This window comes from Caretta caretta, chromosome 28 (assembly GCF_965140235.1).
Source record: "Caretta caretta isolate rCarCar2 chromosome 28, rCarCar1.hap1, whole genome shotgun sequence".
In the NCBI taxonomy this organism is placed as follows: Eukaryota; Metazoa; Chordata; order Testudines; family Cheloniidae; genus Caretta; species Caretta caretta.
The window spans coordinates 15,804,466-15,815,811 of NC_134233.1; the positions used below are offsets into that span (position 1 = coordinate 15,804,466).

The following is an 11,346-nucleotide window of genomic DNA, read 5'->3' on the forward strand; positions in this document are numbered from 1 at the left end:
CACACTCTCACTCCTATTGACCCCTATTCCACCCCTTCCCCAGAGCCCCCGCCCCTGCTTTTCACCTTCTCCACCCCCACTCCACCCCTTCCCCTGAGGACTGCAGTAGGGGTTGGGTGCTCTGCACTCACCAAGCGGTGCTAAGTGGAGCAACCCAACCCTAGCCCGCTCCATGCCGCCGGTGAGTGCTCGGGGGTGGTTCCCCCTACCCTTTGGCTGGGAGCCAGGGGAGCAGAGCGGTGCGGGCTGGGGCCAGGTCACTCCACTTCCCACCGCCCCATGACTGTGGGCTTGGACCTACCCTGTACTCACCGGGTGGCAGGAAGTGGAGTGACACAGCCCCAACCCACTCCACACTGCCGGCTCCTGCTGCAGGGCGTTTCCTCCCTGTCCCCCAAGGCTCCTTCTGGCCTCCTATGGAGTCCTGGTCCAGCACCACCACCCCCCGCCCTTTGAGGGGGCTGCGTAGGGCACCAAAATGGCCAGGGACAGCCCTGATGCTTGATGCTTAATTATGGACTTTCCAAAGGCCTCATATCAGTTGGGGCAGCTATTGACATTATTGCAATCAGAGTAAAGGAGCAGATATGGTATATAGTCATTCTATTACCTTAAGGAAGCGGATAAATTCCCTCTCCCAGTTACCATTTTTTCCATTTTGTCAGGTCCCCGAGACAGTGAAAACTGAAGCAGGGCCTCCCTTCTGATGGTCTCCCTTGCCCCTCGATCTTTGTTTCCAATGGTGTCCATAATTTGTAAGTATGCACAGTGCAGGACCCTCTTTACTATACTTATCTTAGTCTAATTGCTATGTGTATTGATCCTTGCCTATGATATCAATTCAAAGTCAAGTTTCTGTGTGTTTCACCAAATTTCATTTTCTCAATTAACTTTGAGAAGCCATGGAACAGGGCAAATTGTACCCAAATACGTAATCTTATAGGTTAAAAATTTCCCAGCTTAAACTACCACTGTGACAACATCAACAAAATGCCCATTTGTGCCTGGGTCCCTGTGCATAGAGATGGGGAGGTAAAATGGGGAGGGGGTAATGAGTGGGAGAGGGAGATCAAAAGATAAAATAATATTTGGGGAGAAAATGTATAATGAAGTGAAACTGAACAGAAATAAAACTGGAGTGGAGGCTCTAAAGCAACATGGCCTGGGTAGGGATTCGGGATTAAAGGTCTGGATCCCCCACAGCTCCAGATCCCGAAACCTCTCCTCCCTTCCACTGACCCACCCAGCCCACTTCCTAGGTGCCCTTCATCCACACTCCAATCCCCTTATTCCCATTATTCTCAGCCATCCCCACCACCCAGCACCTTGGGAGCTTCTTGTGTTCTCTCCTCATGTCTCACTACCTCATCCCTCCCTGCTGCTTCTTAGCTCTAACCATGCACACACCCTGTTCTGGTACTCCAGAATTATCTACTCCCCCACCCATTTCCTTCACTCCCATGGCTCTGTACTCCTTCACACATGTTGGTCCTGAACGACAACATTATACGCTCTCCTATCAAAAGAGGAGCTCATCTGACTGTCACACAAGCCATGCATGAGTCATACACCTATTTGCTTAATTTAGAATTCTACAGGGGGCATATTTTCCTCTTAAAATGAGGAAAAGGCATGAAAGCTAGTTATGAATGTAGATATTAATGTATCCAATAAGGATACATTAAATGCAATTTTAAAATGACTGATGGCACCGAAAAAAGCACCAAACATTATGTCCAAAAATTATACTAGTGTGTGGGAGACAAGGCAAAAAAAGGGGGGGGCAAAGAAACTTGTCAAAACTTGTGTGATGAATAAACGTATAAGGTTATTACTACTCAGGTTCTTTAGAGACCCCACAGCTTCTAATAACCGAGGGGACAGGACTCCTTACCCAGCAAGACCACTGTCTCATAGTTCTGCATGACATCCCTGTCGAGGGATGTCTCAGTTGGGTCCAGCAGAACCCCCTATTCCCTGGTGAAATATAGAGCCACCTCCTTGAAGGTCACCTGCCCCTGAAAGAGCAAGAGTCCAACACTCAGTACCTGCTGCCCCAGTCACAACCCCACTAGTCACAGAACAGCAGCACCAGGTAAATGGAAGCTACGGGAGGCACATGTTAACAGAGTCCCACCGCACCTTGCTTACAGCAGCCAGGAGGCATCAGAGAGTAGAAAGACAGACATTTGTGCCTCCCAACTGACAGACGGAGGCAGGGTCTTCACATCTATCACTTACCTACTAGCCAGAGCTTGATATAGGAGATGGGGCTATCTCTGGGCCCTGCTGGTGGCTCCCTGGTAGGAATCCCAACACTCTCCAAATAAAATATATGGAAGAAAGGGGAAGTCAAGAGTAAAGAATAAAAGTTAGAAGATCAGAATTGTAGAAAATTGGTAAGGAAAGCTATCAGAAATCAATGACCAAGCAATGAAAATAAGAAGGTAGTTTTACAAGTACAAAATTAATCCCAACAGTGGTAGTGGTAAATTACTAGACGGAGATGGCAGAATTATCAAAAATAATGCAGAAGAGGTAAAAGTGTTCAATAAATATTTCTCTCCTGGATTTGGAGAAAAACAGATGATGTACTCATATCATAAGATCTTGATGATGACACTCTTTCCATTCCATCAATAACTCACAAGGCCGTTAAACAGCAGCTATTAAAGTTAGACATGTTTTCCAAGAGTCTGACATCGATACTGGGCAAGAGAATGGAGCAGCCAATACTGGATTTCATTAATAAAGAATTAAAGGAGCGTAATATAATTAGTACTCATGAACAAAGGTTTAGACACAATAGATCCTATCAAACTAACTGAATTTCCTTATTGGATGAGATCAAAAGTTTGGTTGCAACTAATAGTATTGCTGTAACGTACTCCCTTGTGTAAGGCATATGACTTGGTTCAGCACAATCTGTTGACTAGAAAACTAGAAAGATACAAAATAAACACAGCATCCATTAAAAACTGTGATTGTAAATGGGGAACCATGGTCGAGTGGATTTCTTTCTAGGGGGTTCCCACAAGGATTGGTTCTTGGCTCTGTGCTATTTAACATTCTTATTCATGACCTGCAAGAGAAGATAAAATCATCACTGATAAAGTTTGCAGCTGCCACAAAGATTGGGGGTGGTGGTAACTAATGAAGTCTCAGTAGATTCAGGCTCCAGGACTGGGAGTCTGAGAAGTTTTCCCAGCCCTGGCTGGGGGATTATTTCCTGTTCCATAAAGAAGGGATGTTCCATTCCCAACTCCTCTGCCTTGAAATTAGGCCCTGCCTGACACTACACCCACATTCAGCACAGTGGTATGATTATAAAATGATTAGGACCTCATGATGATGCATTTTGTGCAAGATGGGTCACGTGCGGTGTCTTTGGAAAAGTTATAAATTTGCTGAATGTGATTATCCTATTTGGGTGCATGGATCATGTTTGTATCTGACGTTACGGACCACATGACGTGGAACTGCATTTTGGTCCCAGTAGTTTTCCACACACTGGACTAGGAACAGAGTTTGGGAAAAAAGAATTCCCATCTTATGGAAAAGCTACATAAGGTGGGGTGTGACATCATCTCTTGGACTCATTCCCCACAAGAGAACTCTGGGAAACACCTGAGGAACAAAGACTGAACTGGGAGAAGTGCTGGTTCCAGGGTCAAGGGATTTCTAGCTTGTGTATGGAAACTTGATGGACTGCTTGTATCATCAGTCAGGGTGAGAAATTGCTAATTCAAATTCTATCCATCTACTATCTTAGGCTGGGTTAGCACAAGCTTGTTGTGCATACCTTTCCCATATCGAGGCCAATGCGAACTATATTAATGAGCTTACATTATACAGATCCCTGTTCACAATAAGATGGTATAATTCTGGATTTATACGACAGCAGGTGTGCAAGGCTGGGGAGCTGGGAAATTGGCTGATGTCGTCTATCAGTTCTTGAGTGGGTTAGGTAAAGCACTCAGGTAGCTTAATTGGGTGTATGCTGCCACCTGCTCTCGTGTTGGGTGATAACAGGCCCTGGAGAGGCTGGCTGAATCTGCAGCAAAGCAGTATGAGAAGGGCCAGCCCGGCTTGAGGGTTAGAGGGCACAGCAGTTCCCAGAAGCCCCCCCCGACTGCTCCCCAGGGATGACAACTCATCACACCCTAGATTACACAAGTCTCAGCAAGTTTGTCACATCCTGTGCCCTCCCTTTCTCCACCCTAGATATTTCCTGCCTCCCACTACCTCTAGCAGCTTCCACCCTTCTATGCCAGTACTGCTCCTCTCCCTCCAAGCAGAACCCACCACCAGCTCCCTGATAATCCCTTATCTGAGCCAGCTCCATTGCAGCCATTTCCTTCCCCCTGGGAGGACAGGATGATCTGGAGTGAAACCTGGATGTTATTCTGTAGCCTGCCAGGGTGAGAAGGGCAATGTGACAGAATTCAGACAGGGGTTTTGTCCATTCCACAAGACAATTCCCCCCAGGATTTGTCCCTGCTAATGGACATTCTAGGTTCTGCCACACTGTGAAGCACAGAGTGACCTTATTCCAGTACAGGCCAAGCCCCCTCCCACAAGGGTGTAACCCTCTGAGACATGGTGAAATCCCCCCAGTTACAGAGTCTCTCTTACACTTATCAAGTTTGTGAGCATTACCAAGGTGGGAGGGGTTGCAAGTGTTTTGGAGGATAGGATTAAAATTCAAATTGATCTGGAGAAACTGGAGATATGGTCTGAAGTCAATTGGATGAAAATCAATAAGGACAAATGCAAAGTATTCCACTTAGGAAGGAACAATCAGTTGCACACATTCAAAATGAGAAATGACTGCCTAGGAAGGAGTACTGCGGAAAGGAATCTGGGGATCATAGTGGATCACAAGCTAAATATGAGTCAACAGGGTAACACTGTTCCAAAAAAAAAAAGCAAAGAACATTCTGGAATGTATTAGCAGGAGTATTGTAAGCAAGACACGTGAAGTAATCATTCCTCTCTACTCTGCACTGATTACGCCTCAACTGGAGTACTCTGTCCAGTTCTGGGTGCCACATTTCAGGAAAGATGCAGAGAAATTGGAGAAAGTGCAGAGAAGAGCAAGAAAAATTATTAAAGCTCTAGAAAACATGACTTCTGAGGGCATATTGAAAAAATTGGGTTTTTTTTAGTCTGTAGACAAGACTGAGAAGGGGCATGATCACAGCTTTGAAGTACATAAAAGCTTGTTAAAAGGAGGAAGGAGAAAAATCATTCTTAACTTCTGCAGATAGGACAAGAAGCAATGGGCTTAAATTGCAGAAAGGGCGGTTTAGGTTGGACATTAGGAAAAACTTCGTGTCAGAGTGGTTAAGCACCGAAATAAATGGCCTAGGGAGGTTGTGAAATCTCCATCATTGGGGATTTTTAAGAGCAGTCTGGACAAACACCCATCAGGGATCGTCTAGATAATACTTAATCCTGCCTTGAGTGCAGAGCACTGGACTAGATGACCTCTCAAGCTCCCTTCCACTTCTATGATTCTAGGAACCAAAGGCCAGAGAAGAGCAGACTCAAAGGAGTCACTTTGGGAGATTCTCCCTGTCATTGTCCCCAAGGCAGCTCTCTCAGGTTTACAAAGTTGTTTGATGCTCAAGCCTTTACACAGTCTCTCCTGGGAGTGCCCCCTTTCATGGGATGGGCCTAATTTTAGCTTTTGGCAAGCGTGACCTCGGGGACTCTGAGACTGCCTCCTTGCCTCACCACACCTTGTTTCTTTCTGTGGCTCCCCAGTGAGTCCAAAGGAGTAGATCCTCCTGACTGTGAGCATAAGAACAGCCCACTGAGTCAGATCAATGGTCCATCTAGCTCAGTGCCCAATGCCAGGTGCTTCAGAGGGAATGAACAGAACAGGGAATCATCAAGTGATCCATCCCCCGTCACCCATTCCCAGCTTCTGGCAAACAGAGGCTAGACACACCAACCCTGCCCATCCTGCCTGTGACACTGAGAGATGAGGTGTTGGGGGCTTTTGAAAGATCTAAGTCTTAACTGAACATGGACAAATGCAGAGCTGGAATCAGTCTGGCTCACCTGTGTTACTACTGTTAAAACAGGGATGAGAATTATAACCATGTGTTTAGACTTTATTGAATGCTTCTGAGTTGCGCCTGGGTTAATATCTGACTAGCTGCACTGTGAGCCTCTGTGGCTCTGTAAATCACCAGACAGGAGAGAGACTTTACCTAGGTGAAGGGCTGATTGCCAACAGAATGCGTTACACCCTGCCTGGCAGGAAAGGTCCATCAACACCAGACTATTATGGGAAAGGGATAACAAAACACATTCTGGGGGTCACCGCTCAGGACGTGAAGGTGACAGGCACTGTGGTGGCAGTAAAGGGGGAGGGGAGGGAGTGGGAGCAGGAGGGAGCAGCACCCTCAAAGGCAATGCTGCCAGTGGGTCTCCCCACCACATCAGGGATGGGGTTGATAGGGGGCCATTCTCTGGGCCTGGCCACAGAAGGTTTATTAGATGCTTGGAACTGTGTTCCTGTCAGGTCTTGTAAGTACAACCAGGACTCCTCAGCCAGGTCCCTTGGGGGGGGGGGCATGGAAAAGGAGTTTTGACCCCAGACTTGGGGTTCCCTGCGTCTTACCAGCCAGCCCCAAAACTGAAACCCCCTTCCCCCAGCTCCTCCTCCAGCCTTTGTCCAGTTTCCCCGGGAAAGGTGTCACCTGGGTCCAACCCCCTCCCAGCTCAGGTTACAGGCTCAGATATCCTCACTCAAGGGGAGTCATCCCCTGCTCTCCCATCCCCCATGCACACAGTCCCAGCAGAACTAGACGACATTCCCCAGTCCATCCACCCAACTCCCTGCTGCATCCCATCTCTCCCCACTTTGAGACAGAACTGAGTGGGGTCACTCTGACCAGTGACCTGGGGAAGTTCAGGGTCCCCTCTCCAGGACAATGCATCCGCTATCATGTTAGCGCTTCCCTTCACATGGACCATGTCCATATCATCATCCTGCAGGAGCAGGCTCCACCTCAGGAGCTTGGCGTTGGCTCCTTTCATCTGGTGTAGCCAGGTCAGGGGAGGGTGGTTGGTGTACACGGTGAAGTGTTGCCCAAATAGATATGGCTCTAGTTTCTTGAGGGCCCACACCATGGCCAGGCACTCCTTCTCGATGGCCATGTAGTTTTGCTCCTGGCATAGCAACTTCTTGCTCAGGTACACAATGGGGAGTCTCTCCCTCCTTTCATCCTCCCGCATTAACACCGCACCCAGCCCCGTGTCCGAGGCGTCAGTGAACACCATAAAGGGCTTGTCAAAGTCAGGGTTTGCCAGAACTGGGCCACTGACCAGAGCCTCCTTCAGCTCCCGGAAAGCCTCCTGGCCCTGCTCGGTCCAGATCACCTTGTCTGGCTTCCCCTTCCTGCATAGCCCAGTGATGGGGGCGGCTGTGGTGCTAAAGTGGGGCACAAATCTTCACTAGTACCCCGCCATCCCAATAAAGGCTTGGGCCTGCTTTTTGGTTTGGGGAGTGGGCCAGTGTCTGATCACCTCCACTTTGGCTGGTTCCAGCTTTAGGCAGCCGCTCCCCACCCAATGGCCCAGGTAAGATACTTCTGCCATCCCCACCTTGCACTTCTCAGCTTTTACAGTTAGCCCAGCCCCCTGGAGTCGGTCCAGCACTTGTCTAACCTGGGACACGTGGTCCTCCCAGGTCTGGCTAAAGACACAGATGTCATCAATATACGCCACGGCAAAACTCTCCATCCCCCTCAGGAGCTGGTCCACCAGACGCTGGAAGGTGGCCGGCGCCCCCTTGAGGCCGAAAGGCAGGGTCAGGAACTCAGAGCCCCAGAGGGGTGATAAAGGCCGATTTCAGCCTGGCATCTGCCTCCAGCGGCACTTGCCAGTAGCCCTTTGTAAGGTCCATGGTGGTAAGGTACCGGGCTCCTCCCAGTTTGTCTAGGAGCTCGTCGGACCTGGACATGGGGTGGGCATCAGATATAGTGATGGCATTGAGCATCCGATAGTCCACACAGATCCGGATCGACCCATCCCTTTTGGGGACCAGCACCACCGGCGGGGCCCAAGGGCTGGCAGATGGCTGGATCACCCCCAAAGCCAGCATGTCCCTGACCTCTCTTTCCAAGCCCGGAGCAGTTTTCCCTGTGATGCGGAAGGGGGAGCATCTTACAGGGGTATGTCCAGGCTGGTTGGAAAACAGCTGTCGGTACAGATGCAGGACCCCTCTGATCTCAGCTTGCTGGGCAGGAGTTAGCTGATCCGAGAGGGGAATTGTTTCCAGGGGGGAACCAGCTCTGGTCGCAGGGAACAGATCTACTAAAGGGTCATCTCCCTGCTCCTCCCAATGTCCGCACACAGCCAACACCACATCCCCCCTGTCATACTATGGCTTCATCATATTCACATGAAACACCCAGCGCTGATGTGCCCGGTTTGACAGCTCCACCACACAGTTTACCTCATTTAGCTGCTTGACAACCTTGAAGGGACCTTCCCAGGCAGCCTGAACTTTGTTTTTCCTCACGGGGATGAGAATCATAGAATATCAGGGTTGGAAGGACCTCAGGAGGTCATCTGGTCCAACCCCCTGCTCAAAGCAGGACCGATCCCCAATTAAATCATCCCAGCCAGGGTTTTGTCAAGCCTGACCTTAAAAACTTCTAAGGAAGGAGATTCCACCACCTCCCTAGGTAACGCATTCCAGTGCTTCACCATCCTCCTAGGGAAAAAGTTTTTCCTAATATCCAACCTAAACCTCCCCCACTGCAATTTGAGACCATTACTCCTCGTTCTGTCATCTGCTACCACTGAGAACAGTCTAGAGCCATCCTCTCTGGAACCCCCTTTCAGGTAGTTGGGGCATGGCATGGGTCATTTGGAGGTTTAAACTTGTGTAAATGGTGGGTTTTTCTGTAATTTGAAGTCTGTAAATCATGATTTGAGGACTTCATTAACTCAGCCAGAGGTTAGGGGTCTACTACAGGGAGGTTCTGTGGCCTGCGATGTGCAGGAGGTCAGACTAGATGATCAGGATGGTCCCTTCTGGCCTTAAAGTCTGTGAGTCTATAAACTGCCTTGCGTTGCACAGACACTGACGGCGATCAGGGCCCCATTGTGCTGCACATGGCAGAGATCAGCACCCCCATTGTGCTGGGCACTGTACAGATAGAAAGGGACAGTCCTTCCCCCAAAGAGATCACAATCCAAGTAGACAATGGGTAGGAGGAAAACAGAGAGGGGCTGGGACTTCCCCAAGGTCACCAAGCGGGTCAGTGACAGAGCCAGGAACAGACCCTGCAAACTCCAGAGCCCCAATACTCTCAGCTTGGAAAGGTCCCCAGACCCCACTGTATTAGGCTGCGGGAAGAGGTGGTTTGTCCATGGAGGCACAGGCTGTCCTGGCAGGGCAGCTCAGCTGCAGTCCCTGCACACAGCTGGGGGGGGGGGGGGGTGTCCCCCGGGTCAGGAGAAGTCAGTGTCCAGTCCTGTGGGGCTGTGCTCCTGGCTCGTACCTCCAGCACTCACTGCTGCCCCTCCGTTACCAGCTGCACTGTTCAGCCAGCCCCACGCCTCAGTGAGGTCACTGTCCCCCCCCACATCCCAAACCGTCCGACTGGGACATGGTGCACCCGTGCCAATCAGACTGCACTAGTGTAAATTGTGTCTGTACTAAGGGTTTGCACCAGTGCCTAAAACACCAGCGTGGCAGAGACCTTCAGTACCCAAAACAGCAGTATGCTGGCACTCGAACTGGGATCTCTTTCTAGCTCTGTCACGGACAGCCTGGGTGACCTGGTCTTCAAACCCTCCCATGAAGGAAATGTCACAGCCTCCCTTGGAAGCCAGTGCAAGGCAAACACAGACCACAACAGCGCTGTGCACACACACGCTGGGCTTGGGGTCAAGGGGAGAGGCAAGAATTCAAACAATCTGGGTTCAGATCCCAGTTTTGCCCCAAATGCTCTAAGAAAAATTGAGCAACTTACTTCAGCTCTCTGAGCTTCAGTTTCCCCATCTGTAAAACGGAGAGCAGCCGCCCACCATTTCCCAATTTAGCCTTTGGGGTTTTTGTGGCAAGGACCCGCGGTCGCTGTGGGCACGTCTACCCTGCAGGTGGGCACCGGCGGCCGGCCCGTGCCCGCGGACAGGGGCTCACAGGGCTCAGGCTGCGGGGCTGTTGAATGGGGGCGTCGATGGTCCGGCTTGGGCTGCAGCCCAAGGCCCGGCCCCCTCCCACCTCGCAGGGTCCTCCAGCCCGAGCCCAGACCCCTGCCCTGCCCTGAACCAGCCCCTTCGCCCGAGCCCTGGGCGCCCGAGCCGGCGGCATGGCCAGCGGCGGGCGTCGAATGGCAGGTGGGGGTACCCGGGGGGTCTGCGCAGCCCCTGTCCCAAGGGGGCCCCGACCTCGACAGGGTCTGTGCAGAGCCCGGCGCGACAGGGGCCCGACCTCAGCCGGGGGCTCCGCCGCTCCCGGACCCTGGATTTTGTGGGGGGCCCTGCAGCACCTGGGGGGGGCACCCGGGCTCCCCCTCGCTGCTGTGGGGACAGAAAGGGGGCAGGGCGGGAGCGGGGGGTCCCAGGGGAGGGGGCAGCAGTAAATCCAAGGGGATCTCGGCCCCCCCCCGCCTCTCCCCGCTCCCCGGGGGGGCCCCGGCTCGTCCCCCCCCGGCCACGTCCGGGCTGCGCCGAGATTTCCCCCGGTCTCCCCCCGCCCCCCTTCTCCTGCCGCCCCCGCTCTCCCCCCGCCCCCCTTCTCCTGCCCCCCCCCGGTCTCCCCCCGCCCCCCTTCTCCTGCCCCCCCGGTCTCCCCCCGCCCCCCTTCTCCTGCCCTCCCCGGTCTCCCCCCGCCCCCCTTCTCCTGCCCCCCCCGCCCGGTCTCCCCCCGCCCCCCTTCTCCTGCCCCCCCCCGGTGTCCCCCCGCCCCCCTTCTCCTGCCCCCCCCGGTCTCCCCCCGCCCCCCTTCTCCTGCGCCCCCGGTCTCCCCCCACCCCCCTTCTCCTGCCCCCCCGGTCTCCCTCCGCCCCCCTTCTCCTGCCCCCCCAGTCTCCCCCCTTCTCCTGCCCCCCCCGGTCTCCCCCCCCCGGACCCGGGGCAGAGTCACCGCCCGGCCCCCCCCGGGGTCGCTCCGGTACCTGGAGGCTGCAGCGCCGCAGCGGGGCGGGCGGAGCCCGGGGCGGCCCCAGGGCGGCTCCGGCGGGAGCGGGGCCCGGGCCGGGCACGGGGGGGTTAACGAAGGTCTCGCGCCGCCCCCCCCGCCCCCGCGATCTGCGCATGCCCAGAGCTCCAACGGCCCCAACCGCTCCCCGGCCCCGCGCGAGCCCAGCCCGGCTC

At 52.9% G+C, this 11,346-nt stretch overlaps 1 protein-coding gene across 1 annotated transcript in view; it reads right to left on the bottom strand.

Moving 5' to 3' along the window:
- LOC142068373 (uncharacterized) overlaps positions 1-10,501 on the bottom strand; it is a 46,314-nt gene extending 35,813 nt beyond the window's left edge. Inside the window, 1 exon segment of the mRNA XM_075124036.1 lies at positions 10,002-10,501. Within this exon segment, the coding sequence (XP_074980137.1) occupies positions 10,002-10,030 (29 nt within the window). The 5' untranslated portion in view covers positions 10,031-10,501.
- Positions 10,502-11,346: the final 845 nt, after the last annotated feature.